This window comes from Podarcis muralis, chromosome 7, assembly GCF_964188315.1.
Source record: "Podarcis muralis chromosome 7, rPodMur119.hap1.1, whole genome shotgun sequence".
NCBI lineage: Eukaryota > Metazoa > Chordata > Lepidosauria > Squamata > Lacertidae > Podarcis > Podarcis muralis.
In genome coordinates this window covers 14,719,176-14,741,784 of record NC_135661.1, presented here as the reverse complement: position 1 = coordinate 14,741,784, position 22,609 = coordinate 14,719,176, and the positions used below count along the sequence as shown (strand labels likewise).

The 22,609-nt window shown below is 47.5% G+C and overlaps 1 protein-coding gene across 1 annotated transcript in view; it reads left to right on the top strand.

Annotated features, from left to right (window-relative positions):
* Positions 1–323: 323 nt before the first annotated feature.
* Positions 324–22,609, top strand: part of PROM2 (prominin 2) — a 50,511-nt gene continuing 28,225 nt past the window's right edge. The window contains exons 1-12 of the mRNA XM_028741069.2: positions 324–885; positions 5,219–5,268; positions 6,649–6,851; positions 8,914–9,034; positions 14,133–14,196; positions 14,866–14,955; positions 17,299–17,498; positions 18,269–18,343; positions 18,439–18,502; positions 18,917–19,076; positions 20,941–21,093; positions 21,563–21,686. Of these exons, the coding sequence (XP_028596902.2) occupies positions 618–885; positions 5,219–5,268; positions 6,649–6,851; positions 8,914–9,034; positions 14,133–14,196; positions 14,866–14,955; positions 17,299–17,498; positions 18,269–18,343; positions 18,439–18,502; positions 18,917–19,076; positions 20,941–21,093; positions 21,563–21,686 (1,572 nt within the window). The 5' untranslated portion in view covers positions 324–617. The remainder of the gene's footprint in view (positions 886–5,218; positions 5,269–6,648; positions 6,852–8,913; positions 9,035–14,132; positions 14,197–14,865; positions 14,956–17,298; positions 17,499–18,268; positions 18,344–18,438; positions 18,503–18,916; positions 19,077–20,940; positions 21,094–21,562; positions 21,687–22,609) is intronic.

Here is a 22,609-nt window from a genome sequence, read left to right as displayed (position 1 = left end):
GAGAGTCAGTTTCACCAGACAAACCTGCTTGAAATGTTTGAATATACCTTCAAAATGTGCCTTCCTTAGGAAAATAGGTGTTATATTTTTAATTAGGGGCAGGATGCAGCTACCTCCCTCTACAGTTGTGGCAACCAAGGGCATGTGGCCAGCTGACTCAGTGCAGTGGGTGAACAATCATAAGGTTTGGGGATAAGTCAATGAATGTCTCCTGGGAAAAGCTCCTCATTTCCTTCCCCTCCACCCAGCGCAGCAGCCGCACCCTGCCCCATCCCACTAGCTGGGAAGCAGCGAGAAGCTCAGGCTGCAGCGAGGATCAAACTCGTCTGGCAGGTTTGGGGTTGTTGCTTGCTCCCCCCCCTCCGCCTTTCAGCTGCAGACAGAGATGATCAGCTGAAGAGGGAGCAGTGGCCATGCCTCCCTTCCTTCATGCCCTCTGCTTTGCAAGCAGGGCTTGGGAGCACTGACCGACGGCAAGAAAAGAGGCTGCTCCCCTTGCTGGTCCAAGGGAAGAAGAGAGAGTCACTGGGGAGGATCAATCCCCTCCCATAGCACTGGATGCTACCATCCACCTCTTTACTGCCATATTTCGGGGGCTTAGACTCATCTCTGAGCCAATGCAGGACGCAGCACTTTCAAGAGGCACCCGTGGCTTTGGGATGCCATGTCCGCTGCTCCTGCTTTTGGCCTTTGCTGTCATTCTCCTGGATCCTGTCCACTCTCAGCAATGCTCCTTGGGAAGCCCTTCGCCCATCCTCCAGTTTGCTGATGTGGGTGCTGAGCAGCGGATTCCTGCCCACCATCGAGTCCCTGGATCTATGGATCACCTCTACGCCCTTGTCCACGGCTACCTTGAAGTTGTTCAGCAGAACCCTTTCCCGACAGGTAAGGAAGCCGACTTCTCCCAGCCGTGGGAGCCGGGTGCAGTTGCCAACGGAGCAAGAAACAAACGAGAACAAGCTGTAGCCTGACCAGGCCTTGTACCTTCAAGAGTAGCTTGATGTGCAAGAATCAGCAGATAAAACTTCTAATAGCATGAGGGTGAAGCATTTGTCACCTGCTCAGATCTGTGGCTGGCCTAGTTCTAAATCCACAGAAGAAGGAACTGGTTAAAAGAAAAGAAAAAAGCAACCAGAGAGCCAAGGCAACAGAAAGGCCTTGAGACCTTTGAGAAAAATGTGGGACCCACAAGGAAAGACACACGTTAAAGAAACCCCAGGCATTACTGCCGCTGAAGGCTCTTAACAGCAGCTTCATTCTTCTCTGCTGGGGTGCCTAAAATGCAACACACACACACACACCAGTGGTAGGTGCCTATCCAGCAAATTCAGGTTGTGTAATTAAAGTGGATTTGGCGCTCTTGTGCAGCAAATCTGCGTCTTCCAAAAATGCAACTTTTTGCAGTAAGGAAAGTGACAGGAAAGTGTACTGAAAGTGTGGGATAACGATCGATGTGACATTGTATAACTTCCCTGTAAACAAATCAAAATGAATGCTCGATAAAGAGGTCATCTGGAAGTGTCCTGAGGGTCCCTGCAGCCTGATCCACCATGTAGCAATTTATGTGGGTGCTTCCCGTCTTTCCCCTCCTCAAAACCCACCAGCACGCCTAGTCTGTTCTGTACCTTAGGCAGACCCCAGCCTCATAGGAATCTGGCAGGGGGTTCATCTGGCAGAGGCGGATTCAGAGGAGTGAGTTCACCCATACTGGGTGCTAAAGGGGGAGCTGCAAACATGACTTAGAATGGAAGGCAAGAGGCAAATCAATTCCTTCCACACGGGCAAGAAACACATTTTGATATTCGTTTCCAACATTGCTCCTGACAGAAACATACAGTAATTGTTTTAACTTTACAATTTAACAGATGCTTCTTCTGGGAAGCTCATAAGCAGATCCCGAGTGCAACACCAGCAGTCTCCCCCGTTGTATTCAGGGGCCCATTACCTCTGACAGTGGATTTAGGATAGAATGGGATAGGACTGTAATGCAGGTATTTCTCATATGAGGAGGACTGGGGTGCCTGAATGTCAGCTGTTTGGATTCAAGGCATATGTGGCAAAGCAGAGGAGGGAGTCCACCAACGTCTCTCATATTACAGTCAAAAAGTGATGGGTCCCTTGGGGTCGCGCCCCCCCCCCCCGCTGGCCATTTGCGCATCGGCAAAAAGGAGGAAATGAATCACCAAAGAAGGGGGCACTGATTTGCATAAATTGCATGGAATAGATGCAAATTTAGAAATTATTAATTTAAATTAAAATATGAGACATCTGACGCGGGTGGCGCTGTGGGTAAAAGCCTCAGCGCCTAGGGCTTGCCGATCGAAAGGTCGGCGGTTCGAATCCCCGCGGCGTGGTGCGCTCCCGCTGCTCGGTCCCAGCGCCTGCCAACCTAGCAGTTCGAAAGCACCCCCGGGTGCAAGTAGATAAATAGGGACCGCTTTCTAGCGGGAAGGTAAACGCCGTTTCCGTGTGCGGCTCTGGCTCACCAGAGCAGCGATGTCACGCTGGCCACATGACCCAGAAGTGTCTCCGGACAGCGCTGGCCCCCGGCCTCTTGAGTGAGATGAGCGCACAACCCCAGAGTCTGGCAAGACTGGCCCGTACGGGCAGGTGTACCTTTACCTTTACATTTATGAGACATCTGACCCTGGCCAGGAAGATTGTGACCAGATGATCAGTGTAAAGGGACACATGACCCTCCTCTCTACCTGGATTCCTTTTAATAAATCAACTTGTCTGGGCAAGTAGCAAAGCTTTGTTTGTTCCACAGACGGAAGTTGACGGGGAGTTGACTGCAAACTTGTACCAGCTGACTGGGAGTTGAGTGGGAACAGGACTGAAGGTTGGATGTGACAAGGTGCTGCTCCAGTCCACGGGTAGCCAGCATGGTGCTGCCCAGATGCTGTGAACTTAGCGATGGACAAATATGTACATTTCAGTTTCTCTCCCAGTTCTCTCCACATTTCCACATTAGTTTGTGATTATTATTTTTTGTCCTCATGAAAATTCACCAACATTTTAGTGTGAATTTTTCCAGTTCCCCCCTTTTCTATGCAATTTTGCCTTTTCTACACATTTTCATGGTGCAATTTCCACCAATGGAGCACATTCTTGTATGTCATCTTCACTAACTTTTGCAGTTTTCTGCACGCTTTCCTCTTTCTTTCTACACATTACTTGGCTGGAAAACTGCACTGCCGGATTCAGAAAAGTGCGTTTCATAGGATGGCTGTGTTTTCGATTGGTGTATTGTTTCAGAAAGTGCTGATTAGGTTGATTCACCATTAAATGCAAGCTGAGCTGGATTTCTCTTCCTTCTCCATGTAAACTACAACTCGCATAAACCTGGCCAGTGTTGACGGGTTATGGAAGCTGTAATCCCCAATATCTGGATACACCATATTGACTACCCCTGATTTAGGCCCTCTGAGGTCCTGGTTCTCATGGCCAAAGTACGTGAGAAGAAGGAGATGCACAACCAGATTGCCCTTTTCCTTTCTTTGCAGCTATGGTGAGCAGCTGCCAGGTTGCTTAGGCAACACTGAGGGGTTAACCTCCTCTCCGAAACTATTTTTCAGAACTAACTGCCCTCCCCTACATATTAAGTAGATGCTAACACCCTAGTGGGTGTGGGGAATTGAGGCATACAGAGATGAGTTGCACCACTTAGGACTGTGGGCCAGGGATAGCTAATGTGCAGCCCCTCACCTCAGATGTTGTTGGGCTATGACGCCCATCATTCCCAGGCCACTGGTCATCTTGGCTTGGGCTCAAGGTTGGATTTAGGTTGGATGAGGCCCTAAGCTACTGAAAGTAATGGGGTCCTTTATATGTCCAGCTGTCCTTTGTCAACAACAAATTGTCGCTTTTTTTGGTGTTGAATATATGCTATGTGGTAATTTATGGACTTAATAGGTATCTAAAACCATTTTAAAAAATCTTATATTTTGGAAATGTACGTCCGGTTTCTTTTCCTTTAATTTTTTTTTTGGGGGGGGGGACAAGAGACTGGGGACCTAAGCTATAGCTTGTTAAGCTTGTACGGAAATCTGCCACTGCTCGAGCTGCTGAGAGCTGCAGTGAAGAACGTGTGAAGGGCAGCACAATGGTTACTTCTGCTATAGGTGAATGCTCTTGTGACCGACTGCTCTTCCATATGAAAGTGTTCCTCTCATCCTGCACCTAGAAAGATGGGTAGGCTAGATCCTGACAGCTAGTTTTCTATATGAATGGTCCTTGTATGGAGGAACAATCCCTCATGTAAGCCAATGCAGTCACTGCTTGGGAGACAGGACTGCAAACTTGTACCTACTTGCCTGCATTCAGGAACTTACTTATGAGTAGACATGTTCAAGCTTGAACTGTTGAGCTCTAGTCCTATTCACACTTACCGGGGTTTGAACTCTGTACAAATTACTTCTAAGTAAATATTATCAGGATTGTAGTGTGTGAGTGCAATTATATGCACACTTCCTTGTGAGTAAGCCTCATAGAACTTAGTGAGACATTTTGCAAGTAAACATGTACAGGATCCATCTGTGAACGGATCAACAGCCTCTGTTGACAGAGTTGTGGTCTACATTTCCATGTCATTTCCATGCAAAAAGAGAGAGGCTCTAATAACCAAAGGGAACAAGCCCTTTTCTCAAAGTGTGTATAATAAAAAGACAAATAATAGGTACCCACAATTAATCATAGTCACAGGAAGCTCCTCAGTGATTATACTAATAAAAGAAAGAACAACAATTTGCTCCATTGATGTTATGAATGGTTGGGCTTCCCATTGTTTGTCAAGTTTAAAGATGGCAACTCTTAACCATGAGAGAGCGGCCTGACTGTATTCATGTTTCTTTTGGAATAAGGTATAGAATGCCAATAAAATAATTTTTCAAAGAGAAGAAAGGTCAATGAAGTGGCTTGTCAGTTCTGTAGGAACCATGGTTGCCTTGATACTGTTCCGCGTTTCTGGGGAGACATTTGAAAGGCTAGACAAACATACTCCTACCGTTGCGATGGAAGGAAGGTATAATTAGTGTTAAGAATTTTATTTTTAAAGATTTTTATTTTAAAAAATCAGAGTTTTAGAAGTACACAAAACTGGTGCTGAACTGGATCTTCCCTTTATGAAGAGAAGCACAGGCCGTGGGCAAAGGTGTTGAGGGGTGGGTTGCTATGGCAATGTTTGAATATTCTGCAACTAATGTGTCTTATTCCACAGAGTTGCTGAGGGATGCCCTAAATGACCCACCGTCTGCCAATACTTCACAGGTAAGGAAAGACAGAGGAGGGAAATCCACTTAGGGGGAGGAAGTCCACCATTTTGTGAGCTCGTAATCCATGTTGGATACCACAGTTTAGTTTCTTAGGTATTTTCTTATTTATATGCCCACCTACAGTTCTGAGGCTTATGCATACATGGCTTCCACAAGAACCTTTTCTGAGACATGGGCTCAAGTGGAGGTATAGCTGGGGAACAATGTTTGGAGGCTCTGTAGACAGTTGAAAGACCTTTGACATTAGCAGATATTTAAGAAACGGCGAGGACTTGGAGTTGGTGGGCAGTAAACCTGAGGATGTTGTTAAGAGAAGATTATAACAGAAGACATGGGAGTCCTTCCCATCTCAGCTAATCTAGGGTTGCCATATTCCAGGGATCAAAAACCTGGACCCCCACCATCAGGGCACCCCCAACCTCTCTTACCTTTGCTGTCTTCAGCCTCCGGCTCATGATGGGAGGCTGAGCAGCTCCAGGATGGTCACACAAGGCCTGGTGGTGGCCAGGAACAACACCAAGCCTGGCACGACCCCCAGCAGGCCGCTCCAGGCCACCCGATGCCTGCTTCCTGTTCTGGGGCACAGTGCCTTCTGAGCATACACAAAACAAAAATATAAAAATAAAAATAAAAAACAACCCACCCCTCAAACCCGGACATTTAATTCAAAATGTCTGGGAAATTCCAGACTTATGGCAGCCCTAAACTAATTCCTTCCTAGGTAGACCTCCTCAAGTGCCACCCTCTTACCCAGGGGTCTGTATCCCACAAAAGCTAATACCAAGGGTCTTCCTTGGTTTTGCTGCAAAAAAGCTATCATGGCTGACTACTCTGGAAATTTCGTCTCCTTGGTTCTCCATTGATAACATGACATTTCAGCATACAAGGAGTCCACATGTCCCCGCTCCAACCTAATCCTTCTTAACAATGGACATTTTTCAATTACAATGAGCATCATAACTAAGGCTACATTCACACCATACATCTAAAGCACTATAATACCACTTTAAAAAGCCCCCGGTGAATTCTGGGAGCTGTAGTTTCTTAGGGGTGCTGAGACTTTTTAGGAGACCCCCATTACTCTCACAGACCTAGAATTCCGAGTGTTCCATAGGAAGAGAGATTGATTGTTAAACCACTGTGGGAATTGTAGCTGTGGGATGGGACTTGGGGGTCTCCTAACCACTTTCAGCACCCTTAACTGACTACAGCTCCCAGAACTCTTTGGGAAAAGCCATGACTGTTTAAAGTGATATGATAGTGCTTTAAATGTGTGGTGTGAATATGGCCTCAGGGGTCCCAGAAGCCAAGCAGAGTGGTGGTGGTAAGAGAGACCAGCAATCATTCTCTGAAGGACTCTTGCTTTCCTCTCCAGATCCTCCAGTATCAAACAGGATACATCATCTGTGCCACAATTGCTGTCATCTATTTTGTGGCGGTGCCCATGACCGGGTTGTGCCTCTGCTGCTGCCGGAAGCACAGGCACTGTGGCGGGCGGATCAAGGCATACCGCCGCTCCCTTCTCTGCCAGCGCAACCTCCTCATGTTCTGCCTGCTCCTGACCACACTTGTCATCCTGTAAGTGAGGACCTGAGCTAGTCCACGACATCCGTGCAATGGTGGTGGTGGTGGTGGTGGTGGCGGCGGCGGCAGGAGGGCTGCTTGTAGGACCAACAGTTACATGGAGGGGGAAGGAGATGAAACTTTCTGTGGAGGATGTGAGGCTTGCCATTGAACACCTGCATTGGCTCTCCCTTTTCCTACCAGACATATTTAGAGGTTCTGGGTGGTGGTGGTGGTTGTTGTTTTACCTACATAGCTTTAAATAAGGAATTAGGCCTTCCTGATTGTGTTGGGCTTCCATCAGCACCAGCCAGCATGGCCAATGGTCAGGGCCAGGGAAGATGGGAGTTGGAGTCCCAAACTACGTAACTCTTGCCCACCAGTGTCTAAGAGCACAGGGGCATAAGAAGGACAAGAACTGGCCTGAATCAGACCAGTGTGTTAGGAAATCAAGCTTTTATCAGGAGAAACTGGCCACTCTCCAGGCACCCGGCTTGATCTCCTGGTGACCTCCCCGTCTGCATTCCCGAGCAGGATACAGGCTAGGTCGCGATCGGCGATCCTCCTCAAGCGTGCGAAGAACACACCACTCTTCCCTGCCCTCCCCAGGCAGGGGAAAGAGATAGACAGAAATGTATTTACATGCCTTTATTTCTGTCTTTGCAGCATTACAGAAAAACACGTCTGCTCTCTTCAAACTCCAACAGCAGAGAGACACAAACTCCACCTCCTGTACTTCCTGTACAGCTCATATTACACTCTGAGCTAAATCCGGTGCTTTGCACTGTGAATAGACTGTCCCTCTGTTTCCCACGGAACAGTCCCAACATTCCCATTATGTTTTGCTTTCAAGCTAGCAGCTCGCGGCCGCATTGCTTCTATATCGTAACACAGTGGCCCATCTGGTCCACCACCTTTTTGTCTCCTCCTCCTTCCAGTTCTGTCCCACCTTTCCTTTGAGGAGCTCATGGTGGTGTACACAGTTCTTCCCTGCTCCCCATTTTATCCTCACAACAACCCTGTGCAGTAGACTAGCTTGAGAGACATTGACTGGCCCAAGGTCACTCACTCACTGGGCTTCATGGTTGACCAAACTCATTTGGCTATTTAACTCGCCTTGAAGCTTTGCAGGTGGGGCTCCCTATAACCCACAGAGCACCATTCCTATAAGCCCCATTCCTTCTTCCCTTCCTTCCTTTCACAAACCACTTTCCCCCGGTTTCTGTACATCCTGATTTGTTGTGGACAAGTTATGCCGGCACTGTCAGTGGTTCAAGATGTTTGCAGAGACATTGTAGGCAGATTACTGTTCCTTGTGCTTCATGTTAATTTAGCATTTTGGCCTTCAGCTAGTGAGTCAGGACTCTCAAGTGGACGATGCTGCAACTTCATGTGGATTTTAGAGCCAGCACCACCCTCTTCTTTTTGTTGTGTAGGCTTTATTTTTAAAGGAGAAAAGAAGTGTGGAATGGAGAAAGAAAAGACTAATGAGAAAATTAAAGCGCAAATGAGAAAGAAATGTCAGATCTGTCAAGCAGAGAATTGTCCCATATTGCAGGCTGGGGTTGGAGATGGTCCTCAGTCTGAGAAGGTTAAAGGCAGGCTTGGACCAACCGTGGTGCAGTGGTTAGAATGTTGGACTGGGGAGATCAGAGTTCAGATCCCCACTTGGCCATGAAACTCATCAAGGGACCTTGAGCGAGTCAGTATAACCTACCCCACAGGGCTGTTGCGATGCTAAAACAGGAGGTAACCATGTTTGCCACCATGAGTTCCTTGGAGGAAAGGGAGGGAAGTAAGTCAGTAACCCTGGAAGTACAGAATGCTGGCATGACATGAAAACTGCCTGGGAGGCAGACTACAGGTCCATCACCTGATGGCTGCAAATCAATGTGTGAATGAGCAATCACTCTGCCTGATAGTATTTCCACTCCACTGTGTATGTATACATGGATACAGTTCCCACATATTCAATTGCTTGCTATTCATCCAGTATTCAGTAACCAAAACAACAGACGTGCATAGTCAGACAGAGGAGATCACTATTTATACTATGCTTGTACCACTTTTCTTGCAGAGGTGGTGTTATCTGTGCTTTTGCTGCCAATCAGAAGGTGAAAGAAGAGTTGGAGCCTGGAACCCGGGATGCACTAAACACCCTGCAGGTTTTGAGGCACCACATGAACTGGGTCCCCCGAGTAAGTTGGCAACACCTCTTGTCTCTTTCTCTGCCCATCCGTCTTTGCTATGAGTCATTATTGCCAGGAAATTTTGTCTCTTTACTATTAAGATGTCCAGGTATAGAATCATGGGTATAGAATCATGATTGCAAAGTTGGACCTATGTGGTGCTCTCGGGCATAAGTGCCTCTAGGTTGCTTTACAAGATTCCTGTTACTTGTTTTCAAGAAGGTCTCTGCTCAAAGTATTGGGTGCTGAGGCCCAGGGAAGTGGTTTTCCAGCCCAGTGGGTGTGGGACAGGGCAGAGATGAGTCAGGATGAAGGTGAAATTCTGAGGAGGGCAGATCAGGATCAGAAATGTTGGGAGGCTGGTGGTTCAGTGCGCTGAGCTGTTCTTAGGGATGGGTGGGGGGTGGAGTTTGATTCAGTTCACATTTTAATGTGAAGCCGTCTTAATTCAAACTACCCCAAACAACACACAAATTGAAACACACCCATACTTCAAAATTTACACACCTCTGAATTTTGCAATGCAGTTCTCTTACAAAAAAATGTGTATTAAAAATGTGTATATTAGGGGAATGTGTGAATAAACTCTTTTTAAAAAATGCAGATTGATGTGGAAATGTGGCAGACTGAAATTAAGATAGCAAAATATGAGAAACTGAGCAAAACTGCTCTCTGAACTGCTCTCTGTGAGAACAGCAGGTGATCACTGTTGGCAGATCCACACCATACATTTAAATCACACGAATCACCCCGAAAACAGAATCCTGGGAATTGTAGCTTGTTATAGGTACTGAGAAATGTAGTCCTGTGAGGGATAAATTCCCATAATTCTCTGGGGGAAGCTATGTGCTTGAAATTTGCATTTGGTGTGTTTTTAATGTATGTTTTGGAGCTGCCTCAAGCTGCATTGAATTCTAATTTGCCATGGTGAAGATGGATGTTTCATGGCACCAGAGTGTGTCAGCCACTGGTTCAGATGCAGAAACGTCCTCCCCCCCGTGTCCCCCCCCACCGGCTGCTTCTGTTTCTGCTTCTGCTCTGAGAAAGTGGAAGGACAAGGCAGCCTCTGCATAAGATAGGTTGGCATGCTAGCCACCATTGCGCCTGGCAGCAGCAGCAGCAAGGCTCCTTAACTGCTTGTGTGCTAATGCGAACTGGCAAGCGGGTGTCCTTGGAGACACAAATCCAGGGCACTCTGAATGTGCCACAACCTTCTTCAGCAGCTGGCAGTGGCACGTCCCCTTTGCAAGCCCAGAGCAGAGAAAAAGCTGAGAAACTGCTCTGCAGCCTGCAAGAGAGATATGTGGCGCCATGGGGTGGTCGAAAGGGTGACGAGGGGTTGCTGAGCAGTGGGGCAAGCTGCAGAGGAACAGCTTCATTAACCAGAAGTGGGTGATGAGCCATTTGGGAGTGGAGTGGTGGGGGAAGATTTAGTTGGCTGGGAATCATTTTAATTTGCTGTTCATACACAGCATTAAATCTTAATGGGTATTTTATTGTTTCACCCTGTTATTGGGAGTTTTAAAAAGATGCTACTTCCCTGACTGGGAGGAGCTGAACTAGAAATCGGATAAGCCTGCACCAAACATTTTCCACTTAGATGCCACAAACCTGCAAGCTTTCCATGGTGTCATTTAAATCTGGCACCTACCACATAGCAGGACAGAGAAAATGTGTGTTTTTTAGGATGGCGTAAACAACAAAATGCTTCTAGTTCAGCCTTGCCCAATATGATGCCCTCCAAATGTTTTGGACTCCAACTCCCATGAGTCCCAGCTAGCCTACCTTGAACTGACTGGGGCTGATGGGAATTGGGGACCAAAATATTTGGAGGGCATCATATTGGGCAATGACCCAGTCCACAACAGAAAGAAGTGCAGAGATGAGAAACTTGAACTCCAAAGTGTGCGAAAACTAAGAGGGTTTTGTTACAACCTAATGCATTTTGGAAGACAGAATTTTTCTTTTGGAGCAATCTTAAACTTTAAAACTCTGTAGAATAACTGAAACAGCTTGCACAAATGTCCCTGCCTATGCTGAAGAAGGAAGCTGTGACCCTAATGCGGCGAACTATAATAATTCCTTTTGGTGGGCACTTATGTATGAAAATATGCTTGTCCTTTTTGCATACTTGCTGGTTTCTATGCCTTTCTCCTGGTGTTTGGTGTTCCATTTCAGTCAGTCCCACCCTCTGTTGCTTTTAGGAGAAATTACACTGGAAGCAGTAATCACAGATTTCCCACGTAATGACCAGTTAGTTCTCAGATGCATGAATATGACAAAGACATCTTTCTCTGGGAAAGCTGCTGCCATGATTGATTTGTTAGTCTTTAAGGAGCTGCAGGATTCTTTGTCGTTAAAGAGGGGGGGTCCCATAAGTCAGCCTACGTAAGGCTAAACAAAATACGATGTGGCAAATCCACAGTCAGGAGCCCCTACGGACCCCACCACTTCCACATGCAAAACAACAAGTTTGCCTCCAGTCTATTTTGCAAGTGCAATTCAAGCACATAGCAGAACTATAAGTGGCGGCTAAATGTACAAAAAAAAAAAAAATATGTACAGAAGACTGTGGGATGGACAAATGATTAACCATAAGGCAAGCTAAGGATGGAGGAGAAATTTAATTCAGTTTGTACTTAAAGGCAAACATCTAATTCATACTTTCCGAAACAATAACTTCTCTGAATTTTGCAGTGCAGTTCTCCAGCCAAGTAATATGTTCAAAAGTGCATATTGGGGTGTGTGTGCGCATAAAAATGCATGTATCTGTGGGGAAAAAACATACAAAAATACATTATATTAGGGAAATTTGCATTGCAAACATATGCATATTAGGGAAAATTGCATTGCAAAAAAGTGTATATTAAGCAAAACTGCATGAATTTTCATGACGACTAAGAAAAAGATCACATACTGATGTGGAAATGTGGAGAACTGAACTGAACATTGAAAAGATGAGAAACTGACATATTCACTCATCCCAACCACAAGCAAATCAACATGAATGCTCCTTGTCATATGACCTCTCTGGAAACAATTCAGAACAAATGGTCAATAAAGATTGAGCATAGTTTCACCTGGGACCTCTATTTTATTTGTTTCTTTGTTTAATTTGTATAGCACCCTTCATCCGAAGATCACAGGGCAGTTTACAATATAAAAACACAAAAATATATCGCATAGTATCAAACAAAAGCACCCCCTCCCCACAGTTTAAAATGCCATAGAGAAGAGGAATGTTTTTGCTTGGCTCCTAAAGATATGTAACGAAGGCAGCAGAGAACCTCCCTGGGCAGAGCATTCTCCAAGCAAGGAGCCGCCACAGAAAAGGCCTGCTCTTGTGTTTCCATCCTCTGGGCCTCTCATGGAGGAGGCACATGAAGAAGGGCCTCGGCCTTTCCCCATCAAGTGACTTGATAAATGCAAAGAAAATTAGCAAAGCCATATTCTTGTATAACTATCCTGGGGAGCAGTGGTAAACTTAAGATACTCCCAGACAGTGCAACACAACTAGGTTTGTGTGTGCACACATTGTTTTTCTCAAAGAACAAATTCTGCATGAATTTCAGCTACTGGCACCGCAAACACACACTACTGCCTACAAATAACAAAACTAAACAAAACAAAAATCTATCCCACTTGACAGATTGCAAATGGACTGTGGCCAATTTCATTACCAAGTCGAAAAGTCAGCATCCCTGTTGTATTTCTTGACATTCTCATTCTGCCAAGGTTCTGACTTCCACAAAGACATTGGGAAGTTTCCTGTGAATACAGCCAGCTCTCTGCCTCCTTTCCAGTTGTCCCTTTGCCCTCTGGGTTGAGTTTTGAAGTCACAGAAGCATTTGTACCACATCTGGGTTTTCTGCTGGGGCACATGCAGCCTGGCTTTGAAATGTGTCCCAAGGAAGCAAAGAAGCAGCGATGGCTTTAAAAGGGGATTGGACAAATTCATGAAGGCTATCAGTGGCTACTGGTGGTTATATCCTGAGGGATATATTTTACCTCCACAGCTGGAGGCTATAACGCTTCTGAACGCCAGTGGCTGAAAACTGCAGGAGGGGAAAGTGCTGTTGCACTCATATCCTGCTTGTGGCATCTGGTTGGCGACTGAGAATGGGATATTGAACTAGGTGGGCCACTAGACCAGGGGTCTGCAACCTTTAAGACAAAAAGAGCCACTTGGACCCGTTTCCAAAGAAAAAAAAACTGGGAGCCGCAAAACTCGTCATTATAAAAATAACTTTTTTGTCACTTTTTTTTAATTTCTTTGTTTGACCCCTCAGAATTACTCCTCCTCATAGAAATAAACGTTAAATTAACAAGTTACCTTTTTTGTGTGTGTGTTCTTCACTCCCCTTCAAAACAGTGACCAGTGTACATGCCACTTTCAATGCAGTGACCAGCGTACATGCCCCTTACAATGTAGCGGGCAGGCGGGAAGGTGACGTTGGGACGGTGCGTGACTAACGCACGCACCGCCCCCATGCGACGTCACAGCCAGTACAGCGCCCGCCACAGTGGGGAGTGTCGGGGCGCACAATGCGCCTCCTCCCCTCGCTAGTATCCGCCCCGGAGCCGCGGCAAAGGTGTAAAAGAGCCACATGCGGCTCCAGAGCCGCGGGTTGCAGACCCCTGCACTAGACTGATCCAGCAGACCCTTCTTAAGTTCTTAAAACTTGATTTATATGGAATGTGGACCACCTGGAAAGCCCTTACCAATGTAGGTATCCCACACAGGCCCATTCACGTGCACAGACTGGTTCACTGGTTCACATGGAATGTCACCCTGCCAGTAGTGCCCCTTCCTGGGTCACTGAATAAGCCATAGGTACCAAGTCCAAGTACTGTAAAGCTTCACTGTCTTCCTGCTGGACCTTATGGGGCTAAGAGCTTAGCCTTCCATATCTCGTTTCAGCTTTGCAAGAAGACAAAACAAACAGCCTAACCCTGGGGGTTTTCTGTAGCAAGGGGTCAAGGTTTGCATGGGTCAGAAATGAAGTCTGATGCAAATCTTTCCTGAAAGATGCCAAGTTGTGAGTTGAGCTCTTATTTCAACCCTTTAAAAGTCTCTCTCTCCTCCTCCTCCCACCCCTTGCTATAGGGAGTTCAGCTGACCGTAGAGCAGTTTACAGTCCCGAAACAGCAAATCCTCAGTGACCTGAACAGTAAGTTGCCATTGCTGTGTATATTTATGTTTGCCTCAGGGCCATGTCACACATTGCTTTTTCACGTGTACATATATATATTAAGTGTTCACGAGACTTGTGTGAATGCAACAGGCTATTATATGCAAATGTCTGCAGAAGTCCCCTCATCAGGCACTCAGGGATGGGTCCGGCTCCTGCTTGTGTGTCTCCTCAGACCAAACATTTAATGTGAGTGGGGTTTGATGGTCTCTTGGTTTGGCACAAGCAGTAAGAGAAGATGGAGAAAAGGCTCCCATGGGTGCTATTGAAAACTTTCTTCTGAATGCAGAGAGCAGCTTGGGGCTGGGGGAAATGTGTCAATGTCCGGAGAGTTTAAAATGTATAAACCAGTCTTCATTAAAGAATGGATTTCAGAGCAGTATATAAAACTGCATTACATAAATTTATTATCTGTATTTGTGTATTGCCCAGTAACTGATATTCTGGGATTAGCTAAGAATGAATTTTAAAACCACAAATATTAAAACAAGTGAACCATCAAAGCAGAATAAAGCAATCACAGTGTGAATTAAAATAAGTAAAGCCAACAAGAGCATAACAGCTGTACAGCGTAAGACATCTTCCTAGCTAGGCTGAAGAGGTGGGAATTGCCACAGGTTTGACAGGTGGTGCTTTTGTGTTTTTCAGATGTCAGCTGGACCATTGGCACCACCATCCACCTCCTGCTCAAGGGGAATGTCTATTCTGCCATGGATGCTTTGAAGGCCAGAGTGCAAGGTAAGATCAAGACTTGTCTCAAGCTGTTATGTTTTAACTCTCATAGGCCACGACACTGTGGCAGCTTTCTGCAACCTGGTGCCCTTGATGTGGCTTGGACTACAATTCCCATTAGCTATGCTCCCTTCAGCTGTAGCATCATATGGCCTTGTTGGCTGGGGCTGATGGGAGTTGTAATCCAAGCCATCTGGAGGGCACCAAGTTGCAGAAGGCTGGTTGATGATGACACATCCTACATGGTTTACACCCTCAGTTTACCAAATGATACCTGTGGTTCATGCATGATGAAAGCACAGAGTCACCCCTAAAAGGCTTACATTACAGGTGCCTGTCCCAAAGTGCAACTACCGGTAAATAAAATAAAATAATCCTGTTTGGACAAATATAGTGATCTGTTGTAATGGGGTTGCCTTTAAAGATGGTCAGGAAACTTCAACTGGTTCCAAGTCGTGGCCAGCAGAGTCCTGGTGGGTATACAGTGCTCAGCTTCAAGAATGGCTGTACTATTCAAGCTGCACCGGCTTCCAGTGTGTTTCTAGGCCCGGTTTAGAGTGGTGGTGTAAACCTTTAAAGCCCTAAAGGGTTTGGGACGACTACTTGCACCTGTACCATCATGCACACATACTGAGATGTTGTAAAAACATAAGCAGAGCCTGCTGGGTCTGGCCAGTGACCCATCTAGTGCAGCATCCTGTTCTCCCAGTGGCCACGCAGATGCCCAGAGATGCAAGCAAGCAAGACCTGAGTGCAGCCTCAGGGCCCTCCCCTCCTGTGAGTCCCAGCAACTGGTATTCAGAGGCAGACTGCCTCTGAGGGTGAAGATGGAGCATCTGAACCGGACGCCCTCCTGGTGTGTCCACCTCCTGGGTCTAGGAGGGCACCTCTGGAACTGCCTCCCCACAGAGCTGTGGTGAGTGCCATTCAGAGGGCCTGACAGACTCCTTTGTTTTCATTGGCCGTCCCTAAATAATGTTTTGTCCCATTCACTGGGTGGAGATTACAGTATTATTCTGTTATGTAGTTCTGAGCCTGCTTCTGTTTTCATGAATCTGCTTTATTCCTGTTTTGAGCAATACTGAGACAAACACACTTGTAGTTCTTATTGCCATAAGCCACTCTGGGTGGACTTAACCCTGGAAAGATAGCATATTTATAAGCTATTTATTTTTGAAAATAAGATAAACCAAGAGCAGAATTCACAACCTATTGTGAGCTAGGGTTGCCATCCGTCCTGTATAACACAGGATTGTCTCTTATTTCAATGTACAATTCCTGTATTGATTCAATACAGGACACAGTTTGTCTTGTATTCCCTGTTTCCACTCTGCTGCTGCACGCACACACTCTCCCTTTTCTCACTTCTTCCTTTTCCTTTTCCCTCCTGACTCCCTCTCCTCACCTCGCCCCCAAGGAGGATCCAACCAGGGCAAGGCTTTCACGCTGCTGCTTCCAGTTCCCTGCAGCTTGGGCTGGGTGAAGGCGGCCATCCGCAGAGCTGCCACCTGGGAGCGCTGGGCCCCGTCGCTCAGAGAGGAGCAGGCTCTGGGTCTCTAGAAACAAGTGGTTTTGTGCAGGTGTAGCCCAGAAACCCCCGTTCCGAACATTGTTATCCACATGACATTTGGGGGGGGGAGAGTAGCTCCCCATATGGCTTGCCATCCCCCCTGTTCCCTAATATTTTTTTTCTGTCCTTCAGAATTTAACATGTGGAACAAAGCTCATCCCCCCATCAGAATATGCTCATTTATTTTTTGCTCTGGCCTGCATGTATTGCTGTCCAGTACCATACATTGGGACGCGGGTGGCGTGGTGGGACGCGGGTGGCGCTGTGGGTAAAAGCCTCAGCGCCTAGGGCTTGCCGATCGAAAGGTCGGCGGTTCGAACCCCCGTGGCGGGGTGCGCTCCCGTTGCTCGGTCCCAGCGCCTGCCAACCTAGCAGTTCGAAAGTACTCCCGGGTGCAAGTAGATAAATAGGGACCGCTTACCAGCGGGAAGGTAAACGGCGTTTCCGTGTGCTGCGCTGGCTCGCCAGATGCAGCTTGTCACGCTGGCCACGTGACCCGGAAGTGTCTGCGGACAGCGTTGGCTCCCGGCCTATAGAGTGAGATGGGCGCACAACCCCAGAGTCTGGCAAGACTGGCCCGTACGGGCAGGGGTACCTTTACCTTTACCTTTACCATACATTACTGCATGTATGTGAAAGGGTGTGTGAAAGGTCACGTGTTTCAGCACCAGGTGGGAAAAGAATTTGCCCCCAACCTCCCGCTGCCTGCCTGCCGCCATCCTGTCCTGTATTTTGCCAGAACAAAGGCGGCAGCCCTAATGTGACCTTTCTCTTTTAAGACCTACAGAACTCACTGCACCATTTGCAGACTCTCAACAAGACTGTGCAGGCCCTGATCCAGCAACAAGATGAGCTGGAAGCAGCCCTGAAAGACAGGAAGCAAAGCCTCACTTCCCTCCTGGAGGATCCAGGCTGCATCTATTGCGCTGGTGCCCTGAGCCAAGCTCAGAGTTTGGAGCTGGGCGCTAACTACCGCAAAGTAAGTTCACCAAGAGGCAGGGCCCCTCCAGGATGGAGACTCTTGCTCCAGTACAAAGGTGCCTTTAAAAGGGCAACCTGTTCTCCATTGCATTTCTGATGAGCAAAATAAACACAGTTGTGCCACTTCTTTTGGTGCACAAAAGCTTGTACACTACAGGATTTGGGCCAGTGACAGGTGTTCTGTTGCCTCTGCTGTATTTCTTTAGGTCATAGACTTGAATTCATGTCACATTTCCTTTAGCTGTGTTGAGAGTTCATGTTTCCTGTCCAGAAGTGTTCTTTCTTCCTCTAGGATGGCAGTTGTCAAGGCTAATTGCAGGGACCTCTTTAATGAAGCACAAGCTTCCACACCCAGCTTGGCCATCAGCCCCACACTTCACACTCATTTCAGTAGCTGATGGTGCACACCTGGAGGGCCACAAGTTCTCCACTCCTCCTCTAGGTCACAGACTTCCCCAACCTGGTGCAGGAGCTACTGGGAAGGTGGAAATGGGAAGAAGGATGCCTCTTACCAGTTGAGGAGCCTTCAGGAACCTGGTGTCCTCCAGGTCTTTTGGTCTACAATGATGTGCTGGCTGGAGCTGATGGAGTTATAGTTCAAAACATCTGGACGGCACCAGGTTATGGTTATAACTGTAGATAAAGCTCTGAATTTTCCATGGGCAGGGGGGAATACAACTAATGACTATATTAATTGAAATGCACAGAATTTTCACTTTCTTCTCCACTTCCAAGCACTTGTCTTTTATCGGTGGTTTGTTCCCTCAGGTACCTTCAGTAGAAAAGGTTTTGAAGACCTTGCATGGGCTTCCCAAGGCTAATTTCTCTGAAATGATTCGCCGGGTAAGTAGTTAAAGAATCTTGGAGCAAGAAGAATCTTGGAGCAAAATTCACACTTGGCCCAATGTGTTAAGACATTTCGGTTTCTGTGCTTCTAGGCCAATAGCAGCTTCAACTCTATCCCGGGACTAGCTCTGGTGAAGATGGCGGACGTTGTTCAAGGTGAGTTAAGCCCTTCCATGCTCATGCTGAGGGTGAAGGGCTGTGGCTCAGTGGTAGGGCCTCTGCTTTGCATGCAGAAGCTTCCATATTCCGTCCCTGGCTCCTCCAGCTAGGGCTGGGGAAGACCCCTTCCTTGAAGCACTGGAGAGCCGCTGCTGCCAGCCAGAGTGGACAATGCTGAGCCGGATGGACCCAGCAGGGGGCAGCTTCCTATGTTTCCCATGCTAGGCTGAAGGCTGTAATTCCACTGTATGGTGTAGATTCATCTAGCCAGGGCTTAATTTGAATTGGGGGCACTGGGGTGTGGTGCCAGGCTTGCTTTTCATGCCAGTGCCCAGCCCAGGAACGTGTGACGAGAAACCACAAACCTCGCTTGGCTCCTCCGTCACCTGATGTTCCGCACTTGCCTTGTAGAGCTCAAGGAGGAAATAGAGAAGGCCGGCCAAAAGTTGCAGTCCATCCCAGACGACTTTCCGATCTCAGATCACACCCGTCCCATGAATGATGCTCTGGTGAAGGCTGAGAACAAGAGCCGGCCCTATTTTTTGGAGGCAAAACGTTATGAGACATACAGGTAAAATGGAGCTCTGTGCTTTGCACGCAGGAGGAACAGCATTCTCCTGTGCAGTGGCGTAGCGTGGGGGGTGCAGGGGGGGCCGGCCGCACCGGGCGCAATATCTGGGGTTAGGGCAAATCCATGGGTTAGGGGGCGCAAATCCACGGGTTAGGGGGCGCAAATTACTTGCCTTGCCCCGGGTGCTGACAACCCACGCTACGCCGCTGCTCCTGTGCATCCCTTTTCCCCATCCTCATGCCAATCTGCTTCTCATTCTCTCCCTCCCGTCTGCTCATCAAGCCCAGCCATTATGCTGTAGTGGTTAGAGTGATAGACCAGGACCAAGGAAGTAAAGGTAAAGGTACCCCTGCCCGTACGGGCCAGTCTTGCCAGACTCTAGGGCTGTGCGCCCATCTCACTCTATAGGCCGGGGGCCAGCGCTGTCCGGAGACACTTCCGGGTCACGTGGCCAGCGTGACAAGCTGCATCTGGCGAGCCAGCGCAACACACGGAACGCCGTTTACCTTCCTGCTAGAAAGCGGTCCCTATTTATCTACTTGCACCCGAAGGTGCTTTCGAACTGCTAGGTTGGCAGGCGCTGGGACCGAGCAACGGGAGCGCACCCTGCCGCGGGGATTCGAACCGCCGACCTTTCGATCGGCAAGTCCTAGGCGCTGAGGCTTTAACCCACAGCGCCACCCGCGTCCCCCGTCCCCCACGTCCCCCAGGACCAAGGAGACCCAGGTTCAAATCTCTGCTCAGGCAAAAACCTTGGGGTGGCCACTGTCTCTCAGCTGAACCTACCTCACAGCGTTGTTGTAAAGATAAAATGGAGAGGGAGAACCTATTTATGCCACCCATCTTGAGCTTTTTTGGAGGAAAAGTGGGAGATAAAAGTAATAATAAAGATAATTTTAAAAATCTGTTGGCCAGTTAATTGCTCACAAAAATACTTTAAAAATCATAATGACAATACTTAGCATGCATAGAGTGCTCAAGAACATTTAAAGCACTTCAATTACATACATGTATGTATGTATGTATGTATGTATGTAAAGCTCTACGATGCCTTTCTGCCAAAACGTGGATTCCACAAATCATAAAAACAATCAATAAAATACAGTAATACACAAGGGAGATTTAAAAACACGCATACAGTTCAAAGCAGAAGTGCAAGTGACCAGGAGAAGCTGTTTAAAACAGTAGTGCAATTAACTAATCACAAGGGCCAATACAAACCAGCAGCGACAGAATAAAAAACTCAACATAAGCAGCAATCAAAGGCTTATCACCGAAGGCTTGGGGAAACAGGTCAGACTTCACCTGGCCCCTGATAACAAGAGATGCTTCATCAATGAATCCTGTTCTGTGATTGAGCCACATCTCTTATAGCAGGGCTGGGAAAACTGTGGCTCGCCAGGTGCTGCTGGACTGCATCTCCCATCATCCCTCTCCGTTGGCCGTGCTGCTTGGAGCTGATGGGAGTTGAAGGCCAACAACATCTGGAAGGCCAGGAGGAGGAGGAGGAGGATTTTCATTTAGGAACTGCTTCTATGTCAAAATGGCTTCTAAGAAGTTTACAAATATAAAACCAATACTGTAAACAATTAAAATGCACAATCTCAAATAAACAGGGGCATTCAGATGTCCTTAATAAAACATATAATATTAAAAATAACACAAACAATTAAAAAGCATAACAGAGCTTTTAAGAAACCATCTTTAACAATAAAATCAGAAGTTCATTTATGGAGGGCCCCTTACTTACAAACCACCCAGTAGAATCCAGGTCTGTGGGCAACAGGATGTACAGTGGATTTTTGTTTGCTTATCTCCTCCAAGCCTCACTGATGTGTCCCCCACCCCACTTTTCTGTCCTCAGGTGGCTTGCAGGTATCATTGCCTGCACCGTCATCTTGCTGATTGTCTTCTGCAACTTCCTGGGGCTTTCCTTTGGCACATATGGGCTGGTCTTGCGAGAGGATCCCAGTGACTATGAGAGGAGGGGAGAAGCTGGAGCCAGATTGCTCTTAATGTAAGTCGCGTCTGAGTCCTGACTCCTGGGCATGTCTGAGTCCAGCGCAGAGGGTTGATTCCAAACTATGTTCCAGAGTGACATGGGATCCTTCAGGAGGAAGGGTGGGATATAAATTCAATAAATAAGAAAAATAAAAGATTAGTGTTCAACAACGGTACAAGAGAGTGTTTTTGTGGTGGGGAGGAGGGAGGGAGGGTGGTCAGTCAGAACTCAGTGGCCAGTATAGCCATCCACAAGTGCTTGCCTTGACCTTCAGGGGATCTAGTCTGAGGGTGCTCTGAAAATGGTCAGTGTTTGAAAAAATATGTCTATGAGGAGAAATCTGCACTCAAATGCTGGTGGATTTTCATGTGACTTTTAATTTTTTTAAAAATTGCAACCTGATTCAGAGATGTGGAGAACTGTTCTTAATAGGAGGGGGAGTGTTGAGACCTGCAGGACTTTCTCCCTGTCTTCCCTGTTACAGCGGTGTCGTCTTCAGCTTCCTCTTCTCCTGGCTACTGATTCTCCTGGTCTTCGGCACCTTCCTGCTTGGGGGAAACGTCCAGACCTTGGTGTGCAAGCACTGGGCCAATCAGGAGATCTACAAGGTGAGTTTGTGTGCATGGAAAAGCAGGCCGCCTGCCCAAGAGTTGCAGGGAAAAGATGCCACTGTCATACAGTGGTTCCGCTTCTTCCTCCTGGGCCGTGTCCAGAAAGTGGTGTTGGGGGATGAGTGTTCAGACCCCTGGGCTCTCACTTGTGGAGTACCTCAGGGTTCCATCCTCTCACCCATGTTTTTAACATCTACATGAAGCCACTGGGAGAGATCATCAGGGGGTTTGGGCTGGGTGTTCATCAGTATGCAGATGATACTCTACCTCTCTTTCAAATCGGAACCAGTGAAGGTGGTGAAGGTCCTGTGTGAGTGCCTGGAGGCGGTTGGAGGATGGATGGTGGCTAACAGATTGAGGCTGAATCCTGACAAGACGGAAGTACTGTTTTTGAGGGACAGGGGGTGGGCTGGTGTGGAAGACTCCTTGGTCCTGAATGGGGTAACTATGCCCCTGAAGGAGCAGGTGTGCAGCCTGGGAGTCATTTTGGACTCACAGCTGTCCATGGAGGCGAAGGTCAATTCTGTGTCCAGGGTAGCTGTCTACCAGCTCCACCTTGTACGCAGGATAAGACCCTCCCTGCCTGCAGACTGTCTTGCCCGAGTGGTGCATGCCCTGGTTATCTCCCACTTGGACTACTGCAATGCGCTCTACGTGGGGCTACCTTTGAAGGTGACCCAGAAACTACAACTAATCCAGAATGCGGCAGCTAGACTGGTGGCTGGAAGTGGCTGCCGAGACCATATAACACCAGTCCTGAGAGACCTACATTGGCTCCCAGTACGTTTCCGAGCACAATTCAAAGTGTTGGTGCTGACCTTTAAAGCCCTAAATGGCCTTGGTCCTGTGTACCTGAAGGAGTGTCTCCACCCCCATCGTTCAGCCTGGACACTGAGGTCCAGTGCCGAGGGCCTTCTGGC